Source organism: Thunnus maccoyii, chromosome 21 (genome assembly GCF_910596095.1).
Source record: "Thunnus maccoyii chromosome 21, fThuMac1.1, whole genome shotgun sequence".
In the NCBI taxonomy this organism is placed as follows: Eukaryota; Metazoa; Chordata; class Actinopteri; order Scombriformes; family Scombridae; genus Thunnus; species Thunnus maccoyii.
In genome coordinates, this window is record NC_056553.1 from 13,885,855 (window position 1) to 13,897,491 (window position 11,637).

General features: G+C 39.8%; 2 protein-coding genes across 2 annotated transcripts; one reads left to right on the plus strand and one right to left on the minus strand.

The window, feature by feature from the left end:
• tram1 (translocation associated membrane protein 1) lies at positions 1-7,020 on the minus strand. The gene is made up of 11 exons (XM_042399951.1): positions 6,743-7,020; positions 4,792-4,855; positions 3,573-3,694; positions 3,357-3,473; positions 3,200-3,258; positions 3,004-3,088; positions 2,725-2,795; positions 2,472-2,576; positions 2,150-2,293; positions 1,368-1,519; positions 1-1,025 (listed from the first exon to the last, which is right to left on the minus strand). The coding sequence occupies exons 1-11, from the start codon at positions 6,863-6,865 to the stop codon at positions 955-957; spliced, it is 1,113 nt and encodes a 370-aa protein (XP_042255885.1). The 5' UTR covers positions 6,866-7,020; the 3' UTR covers positions 1-954.
• Positions 7,021-7,059: 39 nt separating this feature from the next.
• On the plus strand, positions 7,060-11,255 carry xkr9 (XK, Kell blood group complex subunit-related family, member 9). Its single transcript, XM_042399950.1, has 5 exons — positions 7,060-7,125; positions 8,462-8,571; positions 9,253-9,685; positions 10,051-10,265; positions 10,363-11,255. The coding sequence occupies exons 3-5, from the start codon at positions 9,318-9,320 to the stop codon at positions 10,989-10,991; spliced, it is 1,212 nt and encodes a 403-aa protein (XP_042255884.1). The 5' UTR covers positions 7,060-7,125; positions 8,462-8,571; positions 9,253-9,317; the 3' UTR covers positions 10,992-11,255.
• Positions 11,256-11,637: the final 382 nt, after the last annotated feature.

Below are 11,637 nucleotides of genomic sequence, written 5' to 3' on the forward strand. Positions count from 1 at the left end.
TGAGGGATGTTCATTTATTAAGAGTATTTCAAACAGGATTGCAATAAATTCAGCATAATTTCATGGCAAGAATACCAGTAATTAGTCTCTGACAGGTTATTAAGTCTTTGCTGGCAGTTTTACATTGTTGGTTTTGCACAATACTGAACTGTGGATCTAATTACCATATTACATGGAGCTGCTATGTCTATTGTTTTCATCCATGTCTGGTTATTAAAAAAATACTTCCACATTCTATCTTGCTTGTCTGTTGGCCAGTGACATGGTCATTTTTTTTTTTTTTTTTTGCTATGTGGGTTTGAACAGTCTGTGTTGTGCACCCAGTCATATCCTAAAGATGGAGATTATAACAAGACTGTACGCAACTGTCATTCATGTAAAAATGAAGAGATATTCATAAACTCCATACGTTAAGGAAAATCCATCAGGAGAAGGACAGGAGCTAATGGCAAGAGGAGCTGAAGTGGCGATCATAAATACATGTGAAAAAAAAAATACCAAAGGGAAATAAAATACAAGATGGAATATACAGTATTTAGGAAAAAAAGCATGAAATGACCTGACTTGGGAGGAACATTAAACAATGACGTCATCATTCCTGAAATTTCAAAATTACACACCCTGTACAAAACAATCCGTATCAATAGGCACTTCTTAAATAAGGTCTTTTTTTTTATATAGTTTATTTCAGAATTTGTTTTCTTTTCATTCAAAATGGCACAGCAGAGCAATGATTCTTAAATCAAGGCATGCTGGACGTCTGGCGACAAGCGAAGCTTAAATGCATTCTTGAAGTCCAGCTGGGAGGTCAGTCCTGTGGGAGCTGATAAATGCATATCATGGTCATGGAGCTGGAGGATCTCTTGGTCGGATACAGCCGCAGAGGCAAAGGGAAAGATGGTTCTTTGAGGGGGTGGGGGGTGGGGCTGATAGGTAGGGCTGAAGGGAATGTATTTATGATGACTTCTCTTTTCTTGCTCTTGGTGAATCAGCTCCGTGGGAGTTCACTCCATTTACTCCATTGGCTAAAAAAAACAAACAAAGGACACATCCAAATTAACTCCATTGAAATATTTAGTGCTGTAAAGCAGAATTAGCAAGGGAAATTACACATTTAATAGGAAATTTCATGAGAAGACTGTACTGTAAGCATTGTATTCAAACAAACGTGTCCTTCTTTGTTTATTATCGACTGCTGTAAGACTTTGTGGTTTCCTCCTTTTCACTTCCTATTTTGTCTTTTTCACTTCAGCTTGAGTGTTTTGTTAATGTATTCATTTATATTTATTGCTCAGGAAACTGCTTAGCAAAAAAATTCTTCATAGTACTGCATGCACGCACTCCATCCTTTGGGTTTCTTCCCTCACCTTTATCTTTCTTTGATTTGCTCTTGGAAGGAACTTGTTTCTTTTTCAAGGTCTGAGCTTGGGCGTGCTCTCTCCACCGGCGCAGCTGAAAGTTGATAAATTTCCACATCATGAAGGCCTGAGTGAGGCAGATAGCGGCCAGGACAGTTATCCTAGTAGAGAGAGGGAACAGTCAGTAACTCAAAAAGGTAAATAAAGATGTGTGTGTGTGTGTGTTACACAGCGACAGTGCTAAAATTAGATGTTATTTTTGACCCCTTGTACGTCCAACCAGGTAATATTCAAACAGTCTATAATGAAGCTGTAGGGTAGAGAGAGACATAGTGATTGATAGTTTAGTAAGAACAACAGAGGGAGAATTCACTCACTTGACTTTGCATCTACTTGGCACAAGATATATTGTGGCTGCATTCTAATTTATTAAAGCCACTCTCTTCATCTTTCACAATAGACTTCTTCCTTTATGATTATTGAACCTCAGCACTACAATGTGAGCATTGAAAGTCTGCTCTGGTATTCTGAGCGGCCAACCTGATGTTGACAGTAGATTTTATGATGACTTTCATTTAAACTCCGCTGCATATCTTGAAAGTAACGGCACATATACTTGACCCCATGGGAGATAAAATACCACAGCAAATAAAAAAAGGACAAAACTGACTGAATTGTGCATCACAATTAGCTACTTTAATAATGTTAGGAATTGATTTTAGAGTGGATTTTTGTGGCATGGTTATTTTAGGATCAAGTGGTTCATTTTTTTCCTTTTCAGACACACTTACCTAACAAAAAGAACATTAAAGTTTCCTGCAGCCAAATCAAAACCTTGATTCTCAGCTGTGGCGAGGCCAAAGCCCACGGTGAGGACAGACAAGGACAGGGTAAGCAGCCGTCCAAGGACAAACAAGATGGCCCATAAGGTGAAACTAGAAGACAAGAGGATGACCATGAGCCTGCATTCAAGACTTCTGCTCTCAAGCAGCTCAACATCAGTCTGTTGTTTGCTGATCATCACAGGTACATTTTTCACATACTTATTTTTACATACATACAAATGACCGGCACACAGTAAGATATTTCAAAACAGAGAAAATGAGAACTCACCCCATTTGTCTGTTCTCGTTGCTGAAATAGACCAGGCGGGAAACATGGAAGAGAAGCTCGACAAAGTAGTGCAACACTAGCAAGACCAGACCCAGACGGTTCAGACTGAAAGACACAAGGAGATTCCACTTTATTACAATTGACAGGAACAATACAGGTGGACACCACTGTAGAGCCTTCTGCTTCTGTTTAGATTGCAAACAACACACATTCATACATCCAATTTAAGGCTTTCTAAATGAGCAGTTCTTACTTCAGAATGTAGGCACCTGCAATGTGGACCAGGTACAGGAAGATGTACACAAGCTGGCGTGGAATATCCTCCTAAACAGTAAACAAAGAGGAGGGGAGGCCAAAAATGGTGAAAATATTTACAACAGTGTGGCTCCGCGTGTAGAAAAGAATATGATTTTTTTGAAATAATGCATCATAATCAAGGAAGTCAAACAGGAAACTCAGGATCCAAACAGAAGCTACAGTACATCATTGTGCTGCAAAATGATGGGACAACCACATAAACACACACACGTACCTTCTTTGTCTTTTGGAAGTACAGTTCTGGGAGAGCGTGTAACCAGTAGCCCAGCTGACAAATGTAGTAGAATTTCATCTGGAATCTGGATGAAATGTTTTTTTTTTTAGTTCAAAAGGCACACTTGTTATAAAAAAAAAAAACACAGACAAATTAAGGGAGAACTAACATAACTCTAAAACAGACATGCACTTACGGCATCAGTGTATGGGGATAACCTTCCCACAGGGAGACTGGATTGGACAGAAAATTTTCCTAGGAACAATGAAGCATTTCAATTACAATCATGGACATTTTTGAGCTTATAACACAGGTAAAATAAAGAGCAATGCCTGCTTAGCTACTGTACGTACAGAGAGCAGGATGCTTGTGCCCCAGCCGAAAGAGAATAAGTAGAAGGCGCTGAGCTGGCCCGACTCGTTGAACTTGCTGTGCTTGGTTTTGGAGAAGTGCTTCTTCCTGTTGATTTTCTGCACAGAAGAACAACAATAAAAAACAATGCACAGCTGTCCGTAGTGATTCGAGTCTGTGTACTCATGCGTGTGTGTGTCTGTCTCAGTTTCACTTACATCCAGCACATACTCCTGGATAATGGCGTGCATGATGATGGCCACCAGCATGTAGAAGAAGATAGTAGCCAAGTCTTTGATACCATGGTGGAAGTGGTTCACGGCTGTTTCCTCTGGGCCTTCTGTAAGACAAAGTCATCACAGCGACCACAATTAAAAAGCATAATTCTACTTTTACCGGTCATTGTGTTGCATTTGTTACATGCATTGTGTTCATGCAGGTTTTAAAGGGGTTTTTAGGGAGGTTTTCCTTATTTGAATCAAGTATCTAAGGACAGGGGAAGTCTCCTGAGGCAAATTTGTAATTTGTGATATTGGGCTATAAAAAGAATTGACTTGACAAGTGTTTGGATTGGGAAGTCTCTACTGTGGCATATGAGACCACAGTGAAAATGCTAGAGTCACTGACTGTGTCACAACTGTAACCGTCACACACAGAGCCTCCTCTGTCTTCCTAAAGTTACATATTATCTATGCAGCCTCCAACTCACTATCTGTGAAACGCTGTGAGTAATTGTGATTATTTGTATCACAGAGATAGATGATAAACAGTAGTTTAAGAAAACCTGAGCGAGACTCCAGCGCTCATGGTTTATGCAACCACATGAAGAAATCAATGGGTTGTAAAAGTCAGCACCACTAAAGAAAAACACAGTGGAATTATTGAATTTGTTTCAGCTCGGTCACTGTAGAGAGATTTAGGTGCTGCATGTTATTTGTCTTATTAGGTACAATCTGTAAATAAGTTACAGAGATAGCTTAAATGGTAAGGTCTCCCAGATAAGAACTGTATCACCATCTGGCAGCCTGCAAACGTCCGGCCTGCACGACACATAAGCTCTGAGGTCGAACGTTGCTTCAGCAGTATCTGAAGTCGGCAAAGAAATTGTTAACCTTGAAATAAGCAGGACTTGATTTGAAAGGCCTATATTACACCTTAGCCCAAATTCGCCTGGCACAACCTTGCCACAAGAGAACTTTATAAATCAGGCAGACTAAATTTAGCTCCAAAGGGGAAAAAAAAGGAGCTCTCAAATGGGTTTGTGTAAGGCCACGCAAGTAGCGCTCTAGAATCCAAATGAGACGCTTCCAGCAAGACAACTCTTAAGAAAATGCTGCATTATCTATTAAAACCAGACCATGCGCTATTCACACATTATCTGAAAACATCTGCTCTCACCACATGTCTTTTATTCTTATTCTGTAATCCTTAACTCACCGTTTGTGGAGATGGTGACGTTGTACTGGACAGTTATGAATAACACCGCAAACTTTGAGGTGACCTGTGTAAAAAAGATGAGAAGAAAAACATGCAATCTTTAAAACACCACCCTTAAATTTATGTGAACCAGGGTTTAACCAAACTCAAATATTTTTTTTTTGCATTTTTTTTTTTTTTTTTTTTTTACACTAAGAGCAAGCTTGCAAAACTTGGAGTATTGCATTTATGCATCAAAAAACTCCTGCTGGACCCAAATCAAAGTGACTGCAATTGTGATTTATAAGTGAATATTGGAGCTAATACAAAACATTAAAGCCAGTGAATCTTTAATTTCAGAAATACATTATATATATATAAGTTGATATAACACAAAGATTAAGAAAGTGCAAATACAATTCAAATATATGAGATTTTTTAAAAGTGATAAAACACTACCAATCTATAAATGAGGGATTGTAGGAATAGACTGATTGAACAGAATTATCTTTGTGGATCACAAAATAGACAGTTTCATTATTTAAGGGTAATATTGGGGTGTGATTTTTAATTAAAAATGATCCCACCAAGTGAACGAATTGGATCAGCAGCACTTAGAGCTGCATCAAGAAAGCCCTATAATGAAGTGGTTCTAAAACTTTTTCATGTCAAGGACCCTTAAACTGACACAAATTAGACCACAGACCCCAATTTGATAAGATTTTGTCCCAGGGTCCCCTTTTTAAGAGCAAAACATCTAAAAGCAAAAAGATTTTTGTTAAAAGCAAAAAGATTTTTGCGTCTAAAAGCAAAAAGATTTGCTTTTATTACAGAAAGTGTATGAAACCTATGATCAAAATAGTCATACATTCTGTCATTATGTTACTTATGGATGGAATTAAAGTGAAAATAAATTATTCCCCTTTTTGCTGGGGACCCCCTGGAAGTTCCCGGCCCCCACTTTGAGAACCGCTGCTATAAATGTTACAATGGGAAGTTATATCTTCCTCCTTCACAACAAAACAACTACTTCGGCGACAAATTCATATTAAATACATGAAAAGAGGTGTTCACTAGCAGTGAAATTGTAACTCTAAAGCGACATTTTGGAAAAAAAAATGGTGCTGCCGTCGTGGTACATACACACGTAGCAACAGCTGTTGCCAAAAATCATTTTTACTTTGGAAAACAAAAAGAGGAAGTAGTTTTCATTCTGTCCGACCTGACACTAATGGCGCTGCTTTTTCAGTGAGGATGAAACATGTTTGGAATTAAACAGAATTTGGAGTGAAAGTAAACCCGCATGGAGCTGGGAGTGAGGGGATGCTGGCTGTCAGCCTGCAGCATCCACTTCCATTTAAAACGTTGTTTTCGCTCCTGGCGACAACTTGCAGTTTTTTGGTGCAGGCAGACCTGTGTGATGACAACCCTCTCAGTCGTTGTATGATTGCCACGTAACACATCTCTACGCATAAACTAACGAAGTCGGCAGTGGTTGCACAATAAATCACAGAGAGCGATACATTGTTGCAAATCTACAATAAACATGTAATGACGCCATGCTGCACATTAAGTAACTTTGTTTTGATGATTAAGCCGCGGGCCTGTAGACGATTTGAAATAATTTCAACCGGGGAAGCAGCCAGATGGAAAGCGGAGACTATAGTTCCCACATCACGTTATTTAATATTAAAGCATATTTCAGCTGGTTGAAAAGCTTCATGCCACACTGCCAGTATCCGCAGATCATCTGGTGGATATAAAACAAAAGCGTTGAGGCCATCGTGCACAGAGAAACTTTCGATCACGGGAGGAAGTAGTGTGTAGAATAGATCAGACAGCCATGTCAGTTTCCCGATGGACAGATGGGGAGTATTCGGCATCCCCGTACACCGCTGGTTCCAGGCAAGCAGAGCAGCCCCGCACGATCCGCAATCAGAACCCCCCCATTCAACATGTGGACGCGACTTACCTCAAACATCAGCCCGAGCAGGAACACCATAGCAACACAGGAAACAATATCTGCATGGTTCTGGATGACAAACTCATGGCTCATCACCGGCGGGTTCTTGTTCGTCTTTTTTCGGATCCCCATGTCGACACGATTCGGTCCAACTTTTGCTTGGCGCAGCCGGAATGCAGTCGGTTTCTTTTAGATAGTATTTATCCCTCTTGAACGAGAAGACTCAAAGCTCCCTCCTGCTTCCTACGAGCACAGGGCCAGGCAGCAATTGAATGGCGTGTCACTCTTCTGCTAGTGGGAGGGTCCACGAAGAGAATGCCGCTGCGCCTGACCAACGAAGCTCTTTTACGCACAGGAGAGAAACAGCCAGGGCTCTCTGTCGCTGCCTAGAGGTTTGGAGTATAAGGAATATCGATCACAGTCCATTATCTATATTTTTGCGATTATTTCTGATGTACTCAGACATTCAGACCCATTAGAATTCCGGTTTTGGAGTCACAAGTCCAAGCTACAGTTATCCTGTGCAAGTTGCGTGGGAAAGTTTGTTCTCATTTGAACCCTGCCCTCAACCTCAGAGGCCCTGAAAGTCCCAGTTTCACTGAGCGACAGTTAGTCTGTGGTTAATTGAGATTACACTAAGGCACAATATAAACTGCAATAAGGACCATAATTATATAATTATGACCAATTATGCCCTGCCTTTTATGTTATACAAACTGTATATATAGGGTTATTTTTTTTCAGCTTACATGATGCACATTTTTAAAGGATACCTTTGGTTTCTGTTTCTGTTTACATTCAGTGTTACGCATCAAAACGCACGTATCGTCCAGGGCTAGCAAATGGGTAACCGCACTTCATTTCTCGTAAATACCTGCAAACCCGAAACATGAAAAAGTAGAGTATTAAAAACCATAGAGCAACAGTACCACAGGAAGAAAAGAGTCATAAACTGACTCAGTGATGTCAATTACACAGAAATTTCTGGCTAAAGTTTCCCACCATTCCGTGTCAGTAGCTACCATATAAGCTACTGGTCATACCAGACCAAGTGAGGTTGGAGCAGTAAAACCTGTGAGATTGTTGAATTGGAAAAGGGTGTGTGTATGTGTGTGTGTGTGTGTGTGTGTGTGTGTGTGTGTGTGTGTGTGTGTGTGTTTTGTTTTTTTGCTTATTAATTTAACTTTCCATTTTTAAGAATAAATGTGTTAGACTGTGTTATTTCTTCTTTCAAACTGTACATAGTTTGCTTTAAATTTGAATACCAATGCCATTATATACAACCATTTATTTATTTGAGTATTTCAAGTTTACATTGTCGTTTGAAAATGATGTACATAACAGGCATCATGATTTCAGTTGAAGCTTCTCATGCTTCTCGTGCAAACTTTTAGTTCACAGGAAACCACTGTGTGACATCATCCTTCTCACTATTTGTGTTCACAGCAAACCCACACCCGTCTTTGTACACACAGTTTAACCTGTAAGATGAAACAACATGTCTGGGGATACACAGACAGTTCATCACTATCTGATGTTTAAGCCATCCAAAAGAAAATGTATGTACAGTCTAAACGAAGGAGGAAGAAATCAGGGATTGTAAAAGTTAATCTGTCACTTGAGCACTCTCACACAAGCACACACACACACGCACACACACACCTACTGTGCACGCACATGGCCACACAACCTATTACGTAACAACACTCTGTCCAACTTCTCTATTAGTTCAGAGTTTTATCACTAAGGTGGAGCTTGTCACGAGTTTCAATGAAAGAGAAAGAGCACTGCCGCCTCTGCGACTGTAAGCAGCCGTCTACCATGGGCAAAATATATTAGTAAGTTCATTTAATGTTTTTATTTGTTGTTTAGGTGTAGCTGTCATTTTTGTAGAATGACAGGCACTGATATTTACTGATAATTTGGGATATATTTGGGTTACAGCTGAGCTAAGAACCATTTGTCAAGAAACTCTTTATTTGATAATACAATAAATGAACACAACTAATGCTTTACAGTATTTTAATGCAGTGAAGACGATATGAATGTAATTATTTGTTTAGCTATGTTGAGTTTGCCTTAAATTTTATTTTTTTCTTTGGGAAACAGGACATACTAGTTTAAAAAATCACCAATTTGGCATCTTAAAAATTATATTGAAACCACATGATATAAATAGACTTTATATGGAGTTATTCTGTGATTCAGTTAATAAGTTTTAAAATGCAGTTTTCCAGGAGCTGAGCAGAGAAGATTATTATTTCATGATCCCTATTGTTAAGGTCATTCGTTATTTTTCTAGTACATGTTTTATTGAACTTCAGATAAAGTGTTTATGACAGAGATCGAAGGGCATACGAATATGACAGCAGGTGCCGCATTTCAAAATGTCCCTTATCTTAAGCAAAGATTTGTTTTACATTGTAATAAAAATGGTTGTGCATGTAAAATACCGTATATATGCATGATGTTATCCACGATCCTCATGGTTCTTTATCACTTTGTGTTGTTTTTTGCAGATTGACTGAAATGGCATCTGAACTGCTGAGGTCCAAAAGGAAACTGTCCAGAGCAGCTTTGATCCATGAACCTCAACGAACCTCGAAACTTTTGGTTGAACGTTTCAACTGATAACAAAATGCCTCATGCAGACAATCGATACACAAAACTGCGATGGTTATTAACCATTACTGGACTTTTCTTCTACGTTGTGGACATTTGGATGGACGTTTGGCTGGCTTTCAAATATTTTCAAGGGAAATATTATGTCTGGGCTGGACTGACTCTAGGATTTGTCCTGGTGGGGCTGCTGGTGACGCAGATCTTCAGTTATGCCTGGTACAGGGATGACATGAATGATGTTCTGATAAACTCTGAAAGAAATGCAATATCAGGCATTTCCAAAGGTGAACTTGCTGTCATCCATCTGTTTGGCGTGGGCATCTTCACCAGGTATGATGCTGTTGATGATAATGATAAGAGGGCAGCAGCTTTGACTATAAGAAGACACTTGTTGTCATATGTGCATGGGTTTGGTGCAAAATGACATCACCTCATACAGCCTAAGGAATGTCGGCATGTTGTGACTCTATGTGCAGTATGCTAATCATGCACACTGGCAGGTATCATGGAATGTGCAAACTGGAATAACCACATTTAAGCTGCAGTGTTTTGTGTGCTGCATTTCTCTGACGTTAGGAAAAGGCCTTGTAAATGCATCATCATCTGAGCAGCAGCTAATAATTAAGTAACAAATACATGGCATGGTGGCAACAACCTGTCTGAATGTGTTTTCTTTGTGTTTTGCCTGGTGTTAGGTATTATTACCTGCTGAAAAAGGGCTTCAATGTGGTTTGGAAGTCAACAAATTCCGATACAGTGGAAGAAAGGAAGGATGTGCACCATAATCTGTTTTGCCACGCCACTGATCTGAGCATGCTCAAACTGTTTGAGGCTTTCCTGGAGAGTGTTCCTCAACTCCTCCTACAGGTTTACATAGCGTTGGCCCATGATGAGAGCTCAGTCCTGCGATGTAAGTATGTGCATGTGTGTGTGGAGGCAGAAAGTATCATATTTTCTGCATATATATGAATTTAAATCATTTATTTCTCCTGACTGCTATCTTTCAGATTTGTCTATGGCCTTCTCCTTCTTTAACATTGCCTGGGCCCTGGTGGACTACCGCCGCTGCCTGCGCAGATCCCTCCCCCATATCAGGGAGATGCCTTCTGGCCTTCCCACAGTTATCTACCTCCTCTACAAACTCTGTACCATCACCAGCCACATCTTGAGCTACAGCCTCCTCCTCATGCTGAGCAGCTACAGCATGATAGCCCTCACCATCCTCTGGCTGCTGGGGACAGCCTGGACACACTTGCTTAAAACCAAATTCTGCACATCCAGAAGTCTTGAGCTTCTCTACCGGGCAGTCATAGGCTTCATCCTCATGTTCACGTTTTTCAATGTCAAAGGGCAGGACACCAAAGTGGCCATGATTGTCTATTACTTTTTCTACTTTCTTATAAACATTACAGCTCCGACACTGTACATTTTGTTGAAGCCAGAGTTGAAGACAACCACTTTCTTCCTGACAGTCAGCAGTATAATCTTTGGGGGTTCAGTGCTGGGGCTGGTAAGTCTTGTGTTGTATTACCTCTTCCTGCACCCCAGAGGGAAGTGGCATGAGGCAGATGAGGTGGACGGCGTGGGAAAGGAAGCAGAGATCACAGGGAGGATGAGAAATTTCTTACAGCCTTGATTTTTAAGCTTGGTTATATATGACTGACATATTTATTCTCATATATTTATATCTATGTAATGTATGGTACCAGTCAAAAGTTTGGGTACACTTTCTCATTCAAGTGAATGGGAAGGTGTGATGACTGGTGGTGTAATTTATTTGCTAATCCGAATTTACAGTCTACATTGTCTCCTGACATTGCTGGAAAATATTACATGACGCTGAGACCAATGGATTATATATTGTAGTCAAGTAATAAAAAGTATATTATGGTCTGAATAATTTGGTTTCTCTCATTTTTGTGTTAGGTATGCACATTTAGATATAATTTTGTGAAAAATTGTTATTTTCTATTCTTTCACTATGTGCAAGTTGGTTGGTTATTACTTCTTTTGGTCAAAAGATAGCCAGCTCAGTCAAGTACAGCTGCATTTTAGTGGTGTCACCTGGTACTTTTTATGGGCATAGACTGTAAACATGTAACACACATATTAAACACAGGGTGGCGTTATTGTCTAGGTTGACTTTTCTCTAATGCTTTCAAGATTGGTCAAGGATCAGTGAGGTCCTTCACTGCTGTGCGCCCACATTAACAAAACATATAGTCATATTATGAGTCAGAAAACATGCAACAAAATTTTAGTGCCAAGACAAGCCTTTTCTA

What these genes read in the sequence shown, in the direction of transcription:
- tram1 (XM_042399951.1), bottom strand. Translation starts at nt 6,865, where the DNA reads ATGGGGATCCGAAAAAAGACGAACAAGAACCCGCCGGTGATGAGCCAT. An exon ending in ACTTCCAAAAGACAAAGAAG is followed by an intron (nt 2,796 to 3,003) that starts GTACGTGTGTGT and finishes TTTACTGTTTAG; the next exon opens with GAGGATATTCCACGCCAGCT. An exon ending in GCAGGTGCCTACATTCTGAA is followed by an intron (nt 2,577 to 2,724) that starts GTAAGAACTGCT and finishes TGTGTCTTTCAG; the next exon opens with TCTGAACCGTCTGGGTCTGG.
- xkr9 (XM_042399950.1), top strand. Translation starts at nt 9,318, where the DNA reads ATGAACCTCAACGAACCTCGAAACTTTTGGTTGAACGTTTCAACTGAT. An exon ending in GGCGTGGGCATCTTCACCAG is followed by an intron (nt 9,686 to 10,050) that starts GTATGATGCTGT and finishes GCCTGGTGTTAG; the next exon opens with GTATTATTACCTGCTGAAAA. An exon ending in TGAGAGCTCAGTCCTGCGAT is followed by an intron (nt 10,266 to 10,362) that starts GTAAGTATGTGC and finishes GCTATCTTTCAG; the next exon opens with ATTTGTCTATGGCCTTCTCC.